The 20,200-nt window shown below is 48.5% G+C and overlaps 1 protein-coding gene across 4 annotated transcripts in view; it reads right to left on the reverse strand.

Annotated features, from left to right (window-relative positions):
* The window catches only part of LOC140395406 (protein shisa-6-like), an 877,428-nt gene that overhangs the window by 755,806 nt on the left and 101,422 nt on the right, over positions 1–20,200 (reverse strand). For all 4 annotated transcript variants that reach the window (XM_072483131.1, XM_072483130.1, XM_072483129.1 and 1 more), the window contains exon 2: positions 6,958–7,115. In XM_072483131.1, the coding sequence (XP_072339232.1) occupies positions 6,958–7,115 (158 nt within the window). The remainder of the gene's footprint in view (positions 1–6,957; positions 7,116–20,200) is intronic.

The raw sequence follows: 20,200 nt of genomic DNA on the forward strand, positions 1-20,200 counted from the left end.
GCCTTTTTTGAATTACTCGGGAACTTGGCAAGCTTGTAGTTTCCCCATTGCTTTCTTCATGACAATGCCTCGGCCAATCCAGGTCAATTTGCCACCAATAAGCACCCTATCCTCCTGTCGTTTAAATTGTTGTGAGCTTTTGAAATTTGGCTTTCTTGCATTTGTCCTGATGAGTGGAAAATAAAAAGTTGGATGTGCAGATTTTCTGAAGACACTCAAGTTAGCAGGCATGGTACTTGGGAATATAGACAGGCTATGTGGCTGTGCAAAAACAATGGCCAGGATATTCCGTCCTTTGTGAGTAACACGAATAGCCCATTGACATTAATGGGACCAAAAGTTTTCACCAATGGCCAATGGGGAACCAATTCCACTGCCAAGAAACCCACCGCGTGGCTGGGGCAGGGGGGACACGGAGAATTCCTGCTTATTTTTGATTGAGATCAATATAAGGAAGTGTGACGTCATTTACTTTTTATATAAGAAAAACAAATGAGAGTATTTTATTAATGGGTGAGAGGCTAGCTGGGATATTCAAAGGGATGTGAGTTTCCAGGTACAAAAACCTGCAATAGAAAGGAATGTAAGTTATGCTTTAGAACTGCACTCAGTTTTGTAAACTGGACTTCAAGAAGGACATATTGGCAATGGAGGATTCTGGAATGACACTAGGGCTTAAAGATTTAGGGCTGGATTCTTTGCAGCCCCGCGCAAAAATCGCGGCCGGCGCGGGAACAGAGAATCCATTTTCACGCCGTAATCAAGCCCGCCGTCGGTCCGCTGATTCTTCGGGGCCCGAAAATTTCCGTGAGCGCAGAGTGTGCCACTCAGCCGGGGGCCAATTGCCAGGGACCCGCCCAGCAAACCTCCGCCCCCGACCGGCCGAGTGCCCGACTGCGTGGAACTAACCACCCATTGCCGGTCGGGATACTGCTGTGGCAACTGTGGACTCAGTCCGCGGCCGCCCTGGTCGGGATGGTCAGAGGCCAGGGGGGGCCTTATAGGCGGCCGGGGATTAGATCTGCAAGGTTAGATGCTCGGGCGCGTGGCCAATCAGGGGCGGTCTCATTTCTCGGTGTGGCTCCGTGGTCCGAGTCCGCTGGAGGCCGCCACCGTGCGCATGCGCGGACTCCGAACCGGACGTGTGGGGGCCCGTATCTGCAGCTAAAGCTGCGCGAGTTACACCGGGTCCCTGCTAGCCCCCTGCAGGGCATTGAATTAGGTAAACTTTTTAATTGGAATTTCGGGAGTAAAACGCCCCCTTTTTTACGCTAGCATGGGGACATTTTGGAGTCTCCCATTTTGGGAGACTCCAGCCCGTAAACTATGAGAAGTTGTATTTCATTAAGTGAATAAGGTTTGGAGGTGATTTAATTATGGTTTTAAAATGATAAAACAATTTCAGACAGAAACAATTTCCTATGATCAGGGAGTTCAGAAAAAGGGATGATAAAATTAGAACAAGGCCATTCACGAAGAGATCAGAAAGCACTTTTTTCACACAAAGAACAATGGACATTGCTGGAATCCATTCTCAAGGATTTCATAACACAACATTTGGAAAGCGGTGGTGTAATCAGACAAAGTCAGCGTGGATTTATGAAAGGAAAATCATGCTTGACAATTCTACTAGAATTCTTTGAAGATGTAACCTAGACTGTGGGAGGAAACCAGAGCACCCGGAGGAAACTCACGGAGTCACAGGGAGAAAGTGCAAACTTCACACAGTCACCCGAGGCCGGAATTGAATCCGGGTCCCAGGAGCCCGGGGGCAGCACGGTAGCATTGTGGATAGCACAATTGCTTCACAGCTCCAGGGTCCCAGGTTCGATTCCCGACTTGGGTCACTATCTGTGCGGAGTCTGCACGTTCTCCCCGTGTGTATGTGGGTTTCCTCCGGGTGCTCCGGTTTCCTCCCACAGTCCAAAGATGTGCAGGTTAGGTGGATTGGCCATGCTAAATTGCCCACAGTGTACAAAATTGCCCTTAGTGTTGGGTGGGGTTACTGGGTTATGGGGATAGGGTGGAGTGTGGACCTTGGGTGGGGTGCCCTTTCTAAGAGCCGGTGCAGACTCGATGGGCTGAATGGCCTCCTTCTGCACTGTAAATTCTATGAAATCTATGAGCCGTGAGGCAGCAGTGCTAACCACTGTGCCACCATGCCGCCCCCTAGGGCATTGGTGAGCCACACCTGGAGCATTGTGTGTAGTTTTGGTGTTCTTATCTGATGAATTATGTTCTTGCTATGGAGGGAGTGCAGCAAAGATTCACCAGGCTGATTCCTGGGATAGTTGGACTGCCATATGAGGAAAGACTAAATGGGTTCGGATTATATTCATTGTAGTTTAGAAGAGTGAGAGGGGATCTCATGGAAATTTACAAAATTCTCGCAAGATTAGTCATGGTAGATTCAGAAAGAATGTTCCCGATGGCAGGGGAGTCCAAAACTAGGGGTCATAATTTGAGGACAAGGAGTAAACCTTTTAAGACTGAGGTGAGGAGAAATTTCTTCACCCAGAGAGTGATGAATCTGTGGAATTCACTACCACAAGAAGTAGTTGAGGCCCAAGCGTTGTGTGATTTCAAGAAGGAATTAGATATAGCTCTTGAGGCTAAAGGGATCAAGAGAAATGGGGGAAGGCGGGATAAGGGTATTGAACTTGATGATCAGCCATGATCATAATGAATGGCGGAGCAGGTTCGAAGGGCCAAATGACTTTCTCCTGCTTCTATTTTCTATGTTTTGAAATTTTCCTAAGGCTGGGGATACCGAGTCAATAGAATTTTTCAACATTGGGATCAATAATTATTTTATTAGGTGAGAGTTCCAAAGGGTACGAAGTAAACATGAGTAAAAGAAGATAAGGTACAAATCTATATGGCTGGATTTTACGAGGTGCCCAGGTCCCCAATAGTGCCCCCCACCCAAAAAAAAACCACTACGCCCCTCTGCAGCTGAAATGTTGGGGTAGCGCACCCATGTTTCCAATGGCTGCCCCACAGTAACTTAATCTTGAGAGCTGCATTAATTGCTTTCAGGCACAACTTCAACCCTCTTCTCAGTGAGGAATTTCGGCCTTAGAAATCTTCCAGCCAATCAGATTGGCTGGCAGCTCTGTAGTACCACCGGAGCCAGCTGGGAGAGGTAGTCACCACTGGGAGTACCATCAGTCCCACCACACCAAGAAGCCCATGGGTACGTCTAGGAGTGGGGATCTCAGCAAGTGAGTGAGAGCTTGGGGGTTGTTGGGAGGGGTGGTGTCCAAAATGTCAGGGAGAGGGTTAACGGGGGTCGAGGGATTAACCTTGAGGGAGGGTTTCTCTAATGGGCCCAGGGGAACTGCAAAGGAGGACATTCCGCAAACCCAAAACTAGCCCAGTTACCTAAAGCTACTGGGGTTGTCACATGGCGTGGGCCTTCTTTTGCGACAGGTAAAATATCAGCAGCAGTGCGTTTAAGCCCTTAAGCAGCCATTAATCAGCCACTTAAGGGCGTCTATAGGCCCAAGAGCAGGTGGGTTACCCAATGCCTCTCCTGCCTCCCCCACATAAGATATCAGACAGATTGGGGGCTGGTGGGTAGGCGGCGGGAAGTTCTCCCACTGGACTTTACGTGCCTCCAGCTTTCAAAACTGCTGCTGGAGAATGTAAAGTCCAGCCCAGAGAATCATAACTGTACAGAAGGAGGCCAATCAGCCCATCAAAATGTAATGATCGAAATGACTGCTGGCACTGGCTTGAGGGCCGAATGACTTACTCCTGCCTTCATGTGACTAATTAAGCCTTATGAAGGCTTAATTTCATACATATTATTAAATTGTCAACTTGCTGAACGTTTGTAATAAACCTTTATATTTGCTTATGTAACTGCAGTGTTTAATGGTACTGAGGTGAAGCAAAACTTCCCAAGAGCTTCAGCGTCATAGAATCCCCACAGTACAAAAGGAGGCCATTTGGCCCATCAAGTGTGATCTGACCCTCTGAAAGAGCACCCCACCTAGGCCCAGTCCCCCACCCCATCCCGGTAACCCCACCTAACCTTTGGACACAAAGATGCAATTTAGCATGGCCAATCCACCTAACCAGCACATCTTTGGACTGTGGGAGGAAACTGAAGCACTCGGAGGAAACCCACGCAGACATGGGAAGAACATGCAGACTCTACACAATCACCCAGGGTCGGAATCAAACCCGGGTCCCTCGCACTGTGAGGCAGTAGTGCTAACCACTGTGCCGCCATCATCTTAATTGTATATAAATATTTTGCTTGTTGGTGTTCTGGGACTGCCTGTAGTTCCAGCAGTGGCAACCGCTCCCAGCTGGCTTTGGTGGTGCTACATATCTGCAGGCCAATCTGGTTGGCTGGCAGCTCTCTAAGGCAGGATGTCTTCCCTGGGAAAAGAGTGAGAGTCTAGACTTAAAGTGATCAATGCTGCTGTCAGGGTTAAATTGCTGCGGGCAGCTTTTGGGAACATAGGCAGGCTCCCGCAGATATTTTAGCTGGGAGGTGGAGGGAGAGGGTGAGTGGGGACCTTAGCAACCCATAACATCCAGCCGTATGACTCTAGATCTGTACTTCGACTCCTTTTACTGATGTTTTGATCTCCTACAAAACAAAACCCAAGTGATCTCAGTATTATTCTTTATTAAAAAAAGAACAGGGGCGGGATTCGCTGACTCCTCCGCCGGGTCGTAGAATCGCCGGGGGGGGGGCGGCGTGAATCCCGACCCGCCGGCCGCCGAATTCTCCAGCACCGAACATTCAGCGGGGATGGGAATCACACTGCGCCGGTCGGCACACCCCCTCCCCGGCGATTCTCTGGCCCGTAATGGGCCAAATTCCCGCTGCTTTCATGCCAGTCCTGCCGCCGTGAATCAAACCACCTCCCTTCCCGGCGGGTGGTCTCCGGGGTCCTGGGGGGGCGCGGGGCGATCTGGCCCCGGGGGGTGCCCCCACGGTGGCTGGCCCACGATCAGGGCCCACCGATCCGCGGGCGGGCCTGTGCCATGGGGGCACTCTTTCCCTTCCGCCTCGGCCATTGCCTCCGTGATGGCTGATGCGGAAGTGACCCCTCCCCCTGCGCATGCGCGGGGAAGACGTCAGCAGCCGCCGATGCTCCCGCGCATGCGCGGCCTTCCACCGACCGGCTTCGGCCCCGGCTGGCGTGGCGCCAAAGGCCTTTCCCGCCAGCCGGGGGCACCTTTGGGGAGGCGCCAGGACCCCCCGCCCCGCCGGGTAGGGGAGAATCCCGACCCAGTTCTTAGTACCTTTGACAAAGAGTCATCCAGATTCGAAACTTTAGCTCCCTTTTCTCTCCACGGATACTGTCAGACCTGCTGAGATTGTTCATTATTTTCTGTTTTTGTTTCAGCTTCCAGCATCCGCAGTAATTTGCTTTTATCTTAGTATCTGTCTTCCTTTTCTTAAAATCAAAGCATTATTCAATTTGAACTAACCAAGGTTATGAATTTAAACAGATGAAATTGCACATGGCACGGGGGACAGGCCAAATACAGAATAAATCATCTGACATTACCTCAAACCCATCTTCAGAGCAGTACTGACACTTTACCAGTCTCACATTGCATTCTCTACCCCAGCTTTCCTGCTTCCTCTTGGATCAAAAGCGTGAATTATGATCATTTAATACAGAATGATGGATACCTTTTTATCATTAAGTCATCTCCACTACAAAAAGTGGGTTAATGCTGAAAAATTTTAGAGGCAGCAGAATGTGAAAAAAGCTTTCATCCCAAGAGTCTAGACTGGATCTGAACTTAGATCACCAAAGTACAAGGACAGTGCTATAACCCAATTTTTTTTTTGTTTTCCTTTTACTTCAGGTGCTGCCTGTTTTCTGTTCCCCTGGAGGTTAGAATTTAGAATTACTGGTCTGGAACATTGAGATCTGAAGACAATTGTTAGACTGACACAGTTTTATTTTTGGCATGGGGAAAGAGAGAAAGACCTGCATCACTAAGTAAAAGTTGACAAGGAGATGTATCATTGACTCATATTTTGGAAGGTTATTGTAGAGTAGATGCAATTTGGGAATATAAATTAATTGTTAATAACATGCCTTGTATGTTGTTAATATGAGGCTACGGCCTACTGTAAATTGTAATTACTTTGCGATTGTTAATTGATCCTAATTAAAGATAACAAAATGAGAAGTATCCTGATTAAGAACTGTTATAAACCCCTGATATGCAGTTTCAATCAGCCTCAAAATATTCTAGTGAGCTCCACCACAGAACATTAGATTTGCAGTTAAACTGTCATTCCCGTGTTAACACAGGGTAGGGTTGGATGTGCATCAGGGGGAATGTGACAATGTCTTGTGGAAGTCAGTTCCCAAATTTGATCTGAGGTGCACAGAAACCTCAAGACAATTTTGAGCAGGTAGACTGAGGCTCATTTGAATTTGTGCTACATGGGAAGGTGCATTTCGAAAGGCTCAGCCTCCTCAAAACTTAAGAATTTTGTGTTCTGATGAGTTTCTTCTGTTGCAATTGAGGAAATCAACATTACCTTCACCAAACATGAACAGTTTGGAAAACAGAGCACTGCAAGCACATTCAAGCATGTGTGGTGGGCTCCGTCGTCACCGACCTCAGTGCAACTTCAGCAAGGTACCTACTTCTGACTGTATAACTTGGACCTGCCCAGTTTTTAAGGTTCTAGTGATAACACATCAGCTGAATTAAAAATAAACTCAAAAATATCAAGAATAAGCAATAATCACAATGACAATTAACTCATAGTCAAATTTGTATATTTGTCCAGTTTTCACTGCACTGGTTTAGGTCTTAGGTTTGTGAATTACAGCTGTTTATTCATTGCTGCGTTGCTGATTCACTGTAGCAAACGGCTGAGCAGAAATCTGATATTTCAATCAACAGTAGAAATCACAAAACACAAGTAAGATCACAGTTTCAGGATGAAGTTTTGCTCACCGTGATTGCCTTTGGATGTCCGCACAGGTGTAAAATGGTTTTTGGAGGTTCTAACAGGTGAATTATCCTTGGGCGATCCATCTATTGCAGTCATGTTCTCTCGCTCGTAGTGTGGTACTGGAATCGGTCCCTGGTTTCGTAAAATGTCTGCCAAGGCCCTGTGAAATTTCACAAGAAAATAAGGTTTGAAACAAAACACTGTGTATTAACATCAGTTGCTTCCAGTGTCCCAGAGTTTCTAGGTTTCGCAGAAAACATCGCTGGGATTGCTTTTTGCTATTTGGTTGAAAGTAATTATTAATGCTGCGGTTGGTTGAAACACCAGTGTATGGTGACTGGTATAACCACTTGCATACATGACAGCACTTAAATCCCTTACTGCATCATTGACAGGCATAATTAATTGAAATCATTATGTTCATTTTAACCAACAAGCATTGGTATGAAACTTAGAACCCCTGCTAAGCTGTGGCAGTAATAAATAATGATTAGCTTCAAGATGTGACTTTTCCCTTTCTTTTGCAAGTAAACAAGTATAGACTGATATATATAGTATGTGAAGTACATAATGCATTATGTAATGCATGGTTTGACCGGTGATGCATGGTTGTGGGTGGTTTGTAGATAATGTAGACCAACAAATGTCCAAAATAATTGTGTTCCTCAAATCAGCAACATTAATACCCTGCAAGCTCTTTAACCATCCCAATTTTGAAGCATGCAAAAGCATTGATCCCACTCGCAAGGGTTTTGTTAGAAAATCAGCTTTTTGGACCAATCAGAAACCATTCTTTACCATTCTTCCAACTTTAAACAATTGAAACTTTAAAATCTTTAAATTCCGGGAAGGAAGCGATGGAAGATTGAAAAATGGCAGTGGGGCTGTGGGAGGGTTAAGTGAGATGAGAGGGAATATGAGAAACGGGAAAGTGGACGGGAGGATGGGGAAGAATTGGGCTTATTTATTGTGAATGGGCTTACACGGCTGTATAGTCATATACAGCCCAATTACTGTTCTCAAAATGTATGCTCAGTTCACAGCTTCGGAAGATTGGGTACCAGGCCTCAGCATTTATTCCGTTTACCCCAAGAGAGGTCAGAGGTAGGAAATGTTTACAAAGATGTACAATTGTGTGGAACCCCCTCTTCAATTTACCCCTCATTTGTACAGGAGTAAGGAAGTCACGTTGAACTTGTATAAAACACTAGTTAGGCCTCATCTGGATTCCGGCATCCAGTTCTGGGTGCGATACTTGAGGTGGGATGTAGAGGCATTGGAGAGAGTACAGAGTAGATTCACAGGAATTATTCCAGGATTAAAAGGACAGATTGTAGAGGTTGGGAATGTTTTCCTTGGAGAAAAGACAGCAGTTAGAAGACAAGATCCTCAGGGGTATGAACAGGGCAAGTAATGAGAAACGGTTTCCATTCAAGACAGTATCAAGAAAAAGAGGGCAGGGATTCAAAATCATTTGCAAAAGTTATGAGAGAAAAATATTTCTTCCTGAGAGGGTGGTTGGAGACTGGAGCGAACTTCCTGAGAGGCTAGTGAAGGTAGGTTTGATCAAGGCATTCAAAAAGGAATTCAAAAAGAATGTGCAATGTTACGGAGATAAGGCAGCGGAGTGGGATTAGGTAGAATACTCTTGCAGGGAGCCAGTGCAGACTAGATGATTCAAATGACCTCCTTCAGCACTGTAAAGATTCTGTGATTTGGTTGTGAGGGCTATTGTATACTTCTCCACCGTGCATTCTTTTAATTGCACTGTCTGTGTAACTGCTGAACTCTACCTTGTGTCAAAACAATGTCAGGTGCGACAGTTTGTACAAATTGTCACATTCATTATCACCTCATGCAGTAATTTTCCACTTTGAAATACTTTTCATGTGTTCTGTCAGTTGCTCACCATGATTCCTCTTTGCCTTTGATATTCTGTGAGTAAAACCAGTTAAGGCAATGAATCAATTCTCTATATCACCAGATATTTTTTAAAAGTCTTCACGCAGCTATGTACTTATATTCCAATTTAAAACATGTGCTTCAGTCTTTTTTGTTGAACTAAATGCAAGTAATGTGTGAAGTGTTTTCCTCGTCAACTGTTGCAAAAAATCCACTTGAAATGAAATGAAAATTGCTTATTGTCACAAGTAGGCTTCAAATGAAGTTACTGTGAAAAGCCCCTAGTCGCCACATTCTAGCACCTGTTCAGGGAGGCTGTTACAGGAATCGAACCTTGTTGGTGGCTTGTTTTGGTCTGCTTTCAAAGCCAGCGATTTAGCCCTGTGCTAAACAGCCCCTTCTTTATAACATGAGAAAAATAATTACAAGGGTTCTGTGTAGTTGTTTAATATTTGTGAATAAAAAAGATTAAAACAACTTGATTTTCTGGAGGAAGTTGGATAAAACTTTATATGCCGCACTATGTCACTGCCCTTTCACGCTTCAGGTAATCTTTAACATCATCACCCAGTGGAATTTGTACTAGCAGAAAATTAGAGTCTATCTATGTTTTTGTTATTATATGTGGGTTAAATTTCTTGATCAATTTACACCCTCATTTACACAGTCAATCTGCCTCGAGACTTTTTTCAATTTGTTCATGAGATGTAGGTGTCGCTGGATGGGTCAGCATTCATTGCCTAACCCAGAGAGCATTTAAAAGTCAGCCACCACTATGGGTCTGGAATCAAATGGAGGCCAGACCAGCTAGGGATGACAGATTCCCTTCCCGAAAGGACGTTAGTGAACCAGATGGGTTTTTACAACAATCGGCAGCGGTTTCAATGTCATCATTAGACTTGTAATTCCAGATTTTTATTGAATTTAAATTTACCTACCTGCCAAGGTGGGATTTGAACCTGGATCCCCAGAGCATTACCCGAGATCTCTGGTCCAGTGACAGTGCCAGGTCGCCACTGCCTCTCATTTCCACAACCTGGTGCATTATTGGCTCAACATGCTAGTTGTGTCTTTAGTCTTTGGGAGAATTGCTTTAATCTTTCTGGTAAATGAGCAGCTATCTGGTTGTATATTCACTTGTACTTTTGCACCACACCTAGTCCCCTACAGGGCAATTTGCCATCAGTTGTCATGACTGTATCCTGCCGGGTACATGGTCTGTGTCTTCACTTTTCGAAAAAAAAAGGATTAACGCCGCTCATTCCAACTCTATTACGTGTGAATAGATGATATGCTATGTTGCCCGTCCATTATTTTTTCCATATTTTTCTCTCAACTGGCATTGGGCACATTTCTCAACTCTGGTTATTCATGTGGTCCTTGATTCCAGACTCAGATTCTCCATTCTGAACTACAGACCGGGATTCTCCGATTGCCGACGCCAAAATCACGTTCCCGATGGCGTGGGACATGTGTCCTCTCAACTTTCGTGAACCTGGCGTGGCGGCTGCGGACAGTGTCCAACGCCGGCACAGTCGGGGGGGGGGGGAGGGGGGAGCAGGAGCCCTTCTGCTGGCAAAGGGGGCTTCGGCCAGGGCTGGGGGCACTGGTGGGGGGGTGGTCCGGGGATGGCGAGTGGGGTTACAGGGGGCCGTATTTGGCAGGCCGGGTCTGCGTGAGGCCGGCGCCATGTTGTACTGCGTGGCCGCCGCTGAGCGCATTCGACCCCACGGACCCAGCCATTCTGCACCCATATCAGCAGGTAAAGCTGGGGGCTTTATGTGGCATGGCTGATAGCCCCCCATCGGGCGGAGCATCAGTGCGGTGGCGGTGCCAACCTTCTGGTCCTAAAACCAGATGCTTCCTCCGGACATAGCCGCAGAATTGGAGAATCCAGCCTATGAACTTCACTTTCAGTGTTCCAGGCACATGTGGCTGGATTCTCCGATTCTGGGGCTATGTCCCCCACGCCGGCGTGGGAACGGTGACGTTTTATGCCAAAAGAAATGGCGTAAAACGGCCATCAATTCCCCGTTTTGCTGGGGCCTAGCATGCAGGCAGCTGCCGATATGCCCCGGAAAACTGCCGGGTACGTGGCCATGCATGCTCAAGGAGGCGGCCTGCAGCGGCCACGCCAAGCTATATGGTGGAGGCCGCTCGTGGACCGGGCCCGTGAAATAGTGCCCCCTCCTTTGGCCAGCTCGTGTGCCCCGGACCACCCCCCCACAGTGCCCCGAACCCCTAATGCAGTCCCCCCCATGCCCGCGGATCGGCCGACCCCGACTGTGGTGGCGCTGGACTGAGTTCGCAGCCGCCTTGTCGTGTTCCCGACGGGTGAGCCATGAGGGACCCACGGCGTCGGGAACTCGGCTGGTCGGAGCGGAGCATCGGGGGCGTGCCTCAGGCAATGTCCTGAGGCCGTTGATACGTGGTGTGGCATATGCTTTGGAGAGGGTGGAGCATCGCAAAAGCAGCACCCCCCCGAGTCTGGTCGGAAACTTGGATTCTCTGGCTGATCGCCGAACGCGATTTTGGCGTTGGTGACCAGAGAATCCAGCCCATGATTTATATTACAGTATTATTTAACAAGATCTTTTCCTAAATCAGTCCTCATCATGGAGAGTTGATTGTGGGACAGATTTTCCGCTGGCTCCTGCCCTGCTCCCCCTCCGCCCCCCCCCCCCCCCCCCCCCCCCCCAACCCTCTCAGCATGTTTTCTGGAGGCGGAGCTGGCTCGCCATTGGCCACCAGCAATATCATCCGGCCTAGCTGATGTCTATGGCATTTTGCATGGTTCACCCGTGACGGCAATGGAGAACCCGTCACAGGCAGTCAATGAGACAAGAAAATCCCACTGGTGGGAAGGCCTGGAATATCCCACCCTGTATCTTTTCTTACCTTTTAATTCATTGACCAGGTGAACAAAGCAAGAGCTGATTAACTTGTCTTCAGGATGTTCATATCCTGGAGGCATCTCCTCATGACAAGATTTGTCTTGGTTTGTAATTCTACCTTGATGGAAAATGATCTTCTCTGGTTTGTTAGGTTCACTCCTATTAAATAGTTGCCCTCACTCAGATTAACGTGGTTTATATGGACAAATCTGGTTGATTAAACAAAGCCAGCATGGACATGTTAAGGGTTAATCGTGTATAACTAACATGCAGATGTGTTTTGAAGAGGTAACAGCGAGACTTGATGAGGGCAATACTGTTGATATGGCCTACATGGACTTCCAAAATGTATTCGATACAGTGCCACAGAAGAGATTTGCGAGCAAAATTATAAATAAAAGCCATAAGAGGGACAGTAGCAACATATATATAAAATTGGTTGAATGACAGGAAACAGAGAGTAACGGTTAACGCATGTTTTTCGGGCGGGATAAAGGTTTGCAGAGGATTTCCCCAGGGTTCAGTGTTGGCACCTTTGCTTTTCCTGCTATATATTAATGACCGAGACCTTTGTCTGGAGGGTACAATTTCAACATTTTCAAATGATAGAAAACTTGGAAGCACCATGAACTATGAAGAGGAACTAAGTTGGTGGAATTGGCAGACAAGTGGCAGCTGAAGTTCAATGCAGAGAAATGTTAAGTGATTCAGTTTAGTAGGAATTCTCCGTTTGGGAGACTAAAGGCAGGATTGGCGCTGATCCGAATGCGATGCTCTGACGCCCCACTGGTGGTGTGAACGAGGTCCACGATGGTGGGGGGGATGTTCATTAATGCAAATGGATTTTAATGACCAATTTGCATCTATTTAGTGGCCCCGCCGCCCCGTGCACCGACCTCCCATGATTCTCCGGTCTCCCCATGGATCACTTGCAGTCTCTACCAGCATGGCCCTGGCGCGGTGAACCTTGTGGTGGACCAACCACTTTGAGGTCCACCATGCCAGGACAATGCTGGTAGAGACCATCCGAAGGCCACCGCCCCCCCTAACAATGCACTGCCTGTCCATGCCTCCTCTACCAGACCACCCCCCCCCCCCCAACAAACCCCACAGGGACACCTGTGACAGGGGGACCCCCCACAGGGACTCCTGTAATAGGGAGAACCCCCACAGGGAACCTCCACAGGGTTTCCAATAATAGGAAGTCCCCCCCACAGGGACCAATGTAATTAGGGGTCCACTACAAGGATCCCTGTAATAGGGTGACCCCACACAGGCACCCCCTGCCAGAAAAGAGCCTCCTGTCTGGAAGCCAGAAAGAAGTCCAGACAGGGTCAGTGAGAGGCATTACAGTTGTAACACTTACCTCGCAACTCCACGTGTCCATTCCTCGATGAATAGCTGCTGTGATGTGACCTGCATTGTTCCCAAGGGGGCCATTAGCTGCAAGCCATTCATAGCTTTCCTGTAGTGGTCTGTGATTGACAGGTTCTACAAACCATCTGCAGCTTTGATTCGTTCGTCTCCCTTCATGGTTCAGTGGCCTATGTGGCAAAATTTCATTGGGTACGATTCATTTGCTATGCTGTGCCTGATAGTCAGCCGGGAGACCTCGCTACCGGGATCTACTCAGCTCGCAACCCCTCACGAGATCTAACGCGATCTCACAAGACGTCTCAATGTAAATTCTGCCTAATGTAGGCAGGATCACTTTTTGGCAAATCTGCATATTAATGCAGATTAATGTGCGATTAAGTCTCACTCTAATGTGCAGATTCCCAAGGTATCTGAGGCTTTGGTATCTCTCCCCTTTATCTCAGAGGCCTCGGGTGGGTGCCATTCAGTACTGGTCTCCACAAATGGGCTTCTCCCATGGGATCGGAGGCCCCAACAGGCTCCCCCACCTTTTGGCAGGGTGGTGCCCTGGCACTGTCAACTGGGTGACAGTGTGGCACTGCCAAGGTGCCCAGGTGGCACTGACAGGGGCACTGTCAGGGGTGCCAGGTTGGCACTACCAAGGTGCCAAGTTGGCATTTTGTGTGCACGTGCGATTGGCCTGGGGTGCCATGAGTGGGTGTTGGGGGTGGGCCGAGACCTTCCCATAGTGTGTTCGTGTCCAGGGTCGCCTTGGGGGCCTCAGTGTCTGGGATATAATTTTTAAATGGCGTCCCGATCTCTCGCTACACTGGGGAGTTCCGGCGAGCGGAGCTCTTCAGTGTACAAAACAGGGCAATGTGCAGCCTCTGCCACACGTTGCCCGGTGAGGGAGGCCACTTTTACAACACGTTGTATAGCCATGTGTTTCTCGGCTGTGAATGCCAGGAAACACATAGCTAAACGTGCTTTTTATGGTACTTTGTTCAGGTTTAGTTGAATCGTGCCCAATGTTTGTACACATTGACCACATCAAAGATTCCCTTTAGGCAGGGAGTCCCTGTGGTGGTCCTCCTATTACAGTGGTCCATGTGGAAGTCTCCCTATCACAGAAGTCCCTGTGGGAGGTGTTGTGTTATGTACTCTGGGATAACGCAGGCTGCAACTCAGTGCAGCTTTGAGCAAAAGACACTCCAGACTTTGAAGTAAGTTTAATGTGACTTATTGAACCATTAGCACAGTTCTCTATGAGTTCGACTCTCCTACTAAGCAAGAGTAGCTTAGTCTAACTAACAGTCTGCTCTAAGCCACATGGTGGGTGTGATGCTTCTGATCTGCCCCTGTCCTACTCTCTAAGTGTCACCTGTGGAAAGAGACAGAGCATGTGTGCCCTGTCCTTATATTTGGGTTGCGTAATGCCCCCTTGTGGTAGTGTCACCTCTGGGTGTCTTGACTGCCCATTGGTCGTGTCCTAGTCTATGTGTTCATTAGCTGTATGTCTGCATGTCATGACGTCTCTGGTGCTCCCTCTAGTGTTTACTTAGTCTCAGTGTATTTACATTAACCCTTTGTGTATTTACAGTGATGCATATCACCACAGGGGGCCCCCTAATACAGGGTCTCTGTCGGTCCCCCTATTATAAGGTTCCCTGTGCAAGCTCTATAAATACAGGCATCCCAGGGAGCTTTCCCTATTACAGGCATCCCTGTGGGGCGTCCGTTTGGTCAGGGGATCCCTGGGGGTGTCGCCCTATCACAGTAGTCCCGGAGGGGGTCTTGCTATTACAGAGGTCCCTGAGGCGGGAATCTCCATATTAGAGGGCTCCTGGAAGGGGGGGCGTGGTGGGGGGGGAGCGGATCATCCCTGTACTTGGAGGTGGGGGCACCCAGTCAATCCAGGGATGGTGGACTGCTGTACGGTATTGGGGGGGGGGGGGGGGTTTCGGGGCCGATTTAGGTGTGGGGAGGTGAAAACTGCAGGAACTTGTTTTTGGGCCGCCTGCTCAAAAGCAGGATTCCCTGGGAATCCCATGTATTCCACACCCATGCATATATTTGTACGGCAAGGATTACGGAATTGCATCCCGTTTAGGACACCATGGGGATCGTAAAACTGGTGCAATTTAACTCCAGTGGGGGAACCCCAAACGGAGAATCCAGTCCTATGTTCTCCCACTGAGGCCGAATTGTACTTTTTTGGCACTCCTGCAGGGAACAAAACATTTCCCACTCCTTAGCCATTCAAAGTTTTGCATGGCAAGGATTGTGAGGGATTCCCGAGGGAATCACATTATCAGGCCACCATTTGAACAGGCAGCCCAAAAGCAATGTCATGTGGCTGGGACCGGTACCCCTGCAATGCAATTCAGCCCCCTCGCCCCGCAGCGCAATTCAGCGCCACCCCCTCTGGGATTTTCTGGGTCACCCCTCCTCGCCCCAATAGGGGCAGGTGACCTGTCCACACCCCACCCCACCAAACAGAGTTAAGTGCTCTCCATTCATCCCCTTTCATGGTTGAGTGACTTTGAAGTAGCCAGCAGTGAAACTAACAAAAAGTACTCAACTCTGTTTGATGTGGTCCTGGAGCTGCCAATCAAAGCTTGATGTTTATAAGCATAGTGGTTAGTTTCACAGCTGACCACTTCAAACTTATTCAACCATGAAGGGAAATGAATAGAACAATGCTGACAGCTGGGTGTGTGTGGAAGCCGTCAGTCACAGCCTTGTAAAATCAATATCAAAGATAAATCAATTAATGGCTGACAGCTCAAAGATCTGAGGGGGTTTCAACCCAGTTGACTGTTTTTCTCTTTCCAGAAATTGACACATGCTGCTTCCTCTGCCTGAGCCAGCAGACGTATTGCACAGGTGAGTTTTAAAGCAGGGATTTTTTCACTGCCTCTGTCTGGGTTTCTCTCTAGATTCCAGACAGGGATCTCTCTTCTGGGGAGGGTCTAACGGGGGGGTCTCTTTAATTAGAGGGTCTCTGTGGGGTCTCTTTGTTTAGGGATTCTGGGAGGTATCTCTTTAATTAGGAGGTCTGTGGTGGGGTTTCTTTATTTAGGGAGTTTGTGGGGGTCTCTTTATTTCAGGGGTCTCTGTGGGGGTCTCTCATTTTAGGAGGTCTGAGGGGTCTCTTTTATTAGAGTATCTTTGGGGGAGTCTCTTTATTTAAGGGGTCTCTGTGTAGGTCTATAATTTTAGGGGATCTGTGGGGGGTCTCTTTAATTAGGAGTTCTGGAGGGTGTCTCTTTAATCAGGGGGTCTCTGGGAAGATCTTTATTTATTGGGTCTGTGGGGGGCTCTTTAATTAGCAGGTCTCTGGGGTGCGATGGGGGGGGGGGTTCTGGTGGGAGTGGGGATGGGGTGGACAGGTCTTGCATTGTGTGGAGAGGGTGGCCCTCTAAAGGACTTTGGGGGCAACTCCCTTAAAGAGTTAACCCTTGGCCCACTGTGAGGTCCACCGTGTTAGGGCCACGATTGGTTGGACCTGCAGCAATTCTCACCAAGGTGATTCCGGGCCCAGTGGACCTGAAAATCACAAGGGCCCCAGGGAATATGGTACCCGGCGCAAACATCGATCCCAGCCATTTCGCTTTTTTCCCCGATGTTGGACTATCCGGCACATCAGGAACTCAACTACTGGTGGTGGGCGGCAGGGAGTCCAGCCCAATATAAAGTAAAGGATAATCTGAAGGGGATGCTGAAGGGACATAGTAATTGGCGACTCTAGTGGGACCCAACATAGAAGTGGAAAACCACTCCGGGAGAACCCCAGAAATTTGAATAGAATCCAATTGGAAACAAACAAAAAAAAAACCCACAAGTGTTCAAGCGGTTCTGGTTAATAATTCACAATTTGGAAGTGTGTGCATGCATGCGTAACTAACAGGGTTATAAGGTAAAACTGATAGATTTTGTTGCGTCAAAACTGTCGGAAGTCTGTATTTTTGGAAAGTAGCGCAAGCCGTACCCGCATCTACGACACCACCTTAGCCCCCTGTTCCAAATTTGAACGTAGCGAGCAGATAAGAGAGATGGCCATGCAGGCAATGCAGGCAATGCAACGCCTCATGAACCCCGAAGAATTTGCGGTCGCACCGATCAGCAGCATTAAAGTGGGACAGTGTCCCATTTGGGAAGTGGAAATTCGGAAATTTCTGCAGGGCAAAGGATGGCCCGTGTGGAGCGGTTTCTGTAATAATGACGACTCAGGTCCGGGATATATAGGGCATACTTGGTGGGAGAACATGAGTGAAATTCATAAGAAAAGCTTAGCGAAAGCGGGCAAGCCGATGGCAATCGTGTCCTGCATGGCACAATTGCGAGGCACAGAGGAGGTCGTCAGGACGCTCTGAAAAGAAATAGAAGGCATACATCGTATGAGTAAAATCGATGTATGCGAGATGGAAAAAGAGAACCTGGAACTGAAAAGGCAGTTAGAAGCCAAGGACGAAGAGGTGGCTGACGCCAAACGGGGTCACCAGTCTTGTCTGGCGCATTTAAGCAGTTTTCAATCCCAGTATGAGAAGGCTTATCAGGACACGCAGCGTGCAGTCCTGGTTAAGAAAGAGACAGAGAAGCAGGCGGAGACGCTACAGAAGCAATGTAGTGATCTCAAGGCAGCCTTGAGAGCACTCCACACTGCAACGACGGAACAAAGGCAGAGTACCTTAGACCATGCGAAGTGCCGAAAGCAAATTGCAGACCTGCAATCAATGCTTTCTGTCCAAAAGGGATTCCAAGACACCTTTGGGGAAGGTTTAGAACAGGAAGACAGCCCTGATTGGGAAGAATTGCAGGAGACAGCGCAGAGATATGTTCAGGGAACATGTGTGCAGGGAAAGCCCCAAAGGAGAAAAGCACCCCCACCCCCCACACAGCAGGTAGTACAGGCTCCCATGAACCCTGTAACAATCCACTGCACCGCCACAGCAGACGAGGCGGAAGTCTTATATTCCCCCCCCCCACAGTGACCCAATTACGGGACGCGTGTGCTAAAATCACACCGTTCCTCCCCGCTTCAGACCCACACCATTTCTTTTCCACCGTCAAACACCAGGCGACCTTGTACGGCCTGGATGAGAAAGAGCAGGTAAAGCTCACAGTCCTCAGCTTAGACCCATCGGTCACAGCAGCCCTTCCCGACCCACAGAATGTAGGAGGAGGCACCCTTGCAGAAATGCATACCGCGATCCTGGATGCGATCGGGTATAACCGGGGCGACCCCACAGATGGCCTAACTAAGTGCAGACAGAAAAAGTCTGAACATCCCACAGCGTTTGCAGGACGCTTGTGGATTCACTTTGAAGCCGTTTTCGGAAACGTAGACCGTGCCCATTTGGCCGCAGACAATATGGCCAAATGGACCCGCATCCTTATCTCCCATGCCACGGAAGCAGGACAGAATGCCTGTAGTAATTATGACGCCTCGGACGAGGCTCATAATGAGAAGTGGGTGGTAAAAAGATTGTCCCGCGTTTGAGAACAGTCGGCTCACAATAAACCCGCCGCTAGAACCCCCGAGAAAAAACAAGCAACCGCAGACGTGCAGGCAGTAAGAACCACTCTTCACAACCCTGCCTGGGTAAATGAGGGAAAGAGCAGCCCCCCAGCAAAACCGCAAGAATACTACAATTGCGGACAGTTGGGACATTTTGCCAAAGAATGCAATGGCCCTAAAAAGCCACAGAGAGCCCAACAGACAAGCACTACCAATAAGAAAAAAACAGAACACATACATAGCATTAGCGCCCAGTCGGATCAGACAGACTTGACCGGAACGGACTGACGGTTTACAGGCTCCCCCAGTTGGGACTGCGAAAACCTTTGGGATAGGTCAGGACGACCCGTAGTCACAGCAAAGGTTAGGGGACAGCCGATCGAGCTTCTCTGGGACACAGGAGGGTCCCGCACAACCTTAAATTCCTCCACCCTTGGTAAGGACACGTGGCCCACTACAGCCACTATCACCCTCAGCGGCTTCACAGGCCACTCACAACAGGGACATATCACAACCCATGTACCCATCCAAATCGGAACCATTAATACAAAGCACCCCGTAGTGTTAGTCGACCTGCCCCCAACAGCAGAGCACATTTTTGGGATCGACTTCATGAATTCCCACCACCTATCTTTCGACCCAGTCAACTAGTGTGTCTGGAAGATGGCGAAATCCGCTAGAGCCCCTGCAACGCTCACCATAGGGGACTATATGAACAAAATTAGCGCAGTGGGCGAGTTTTGGTTCAACCCCACCACACTCAGCACGGATCAACAGGTTAGGGCAGTCCTGCAAAAGAACAGGGCAGCATTCGTGACCCACAAGCACGACTGTGGACGGATGACTGGCTCCGTACAAATAACAGGACCAGACCCTAGACCCCAAAAGCAGTACGGATTCCCCCTAGAAGCAGAGGGAGAAATCCTAAAGGTTATAGAAAGTTTATTAGAGCAGGGCGTCCTAAGATCGGTAGCCTCAACTGATAATGCCCCGATTTGGCCAGTAAGGAAGCCCGACGGAGCATGGCGCTTGACCATAGATTATCGGGAACTCAATAAAGTCACCCCCGTAGCAGCCCCCACCGTTGCAACAAGTCCCGTGACCATGCTCAAACAGGGACTCCATGCCCGATATTTCACGGTTTTGGAAGTCAGTAATGGGTTCTGGTCCATTCCATTGGCAAAGGCGTGCCAGTATAAATTTGCCTTCACTTTCCGAGCGCAGCAATACACGTGGACATGCCTGCCACAAGGCTTCCACAACTCCCCCTCCATTTTCCACCAACAGCTGGCAAATGGACTAGCAAAATTTTCTCGCCCCGAATGTCTGGTACAGTATGTAGACGATCTACTACTGCAGACAGACACAAAGGAAGAGCACATTAAGCTTCTGTCCGAACTCCTTGAATTACTACATTCCATCAGCTGTAACGTAAACCCCAAAAAGGCCCAGATATTGGAAGAGACAGTGGTATATTTGGGTATTATTATCACACACGGCAAACGCGAGATCGAGCACAAAAGAATTGACTCGATCGCTAAATTGCCCCTTCCCCAACACGTTTCAGCCCTC

The sequence above is a fragment of the Scyliorhinus torazame genome, chromosome 18 (genome assembly GCF_047496885.1).
Source record: "Scyliorhinus torazame isolate Kashiwa2021f chromosome 18, sScyTor2.1, whole genome shotgun sequence".
Classification (NCBI taxonomy): Eukaryota; Metazoa; Chordata; class Chondrichthyes; order Carcharhiniformes; family Scyliorhinidae; genus Scyliorhinus; species Scyliorhinus torazame.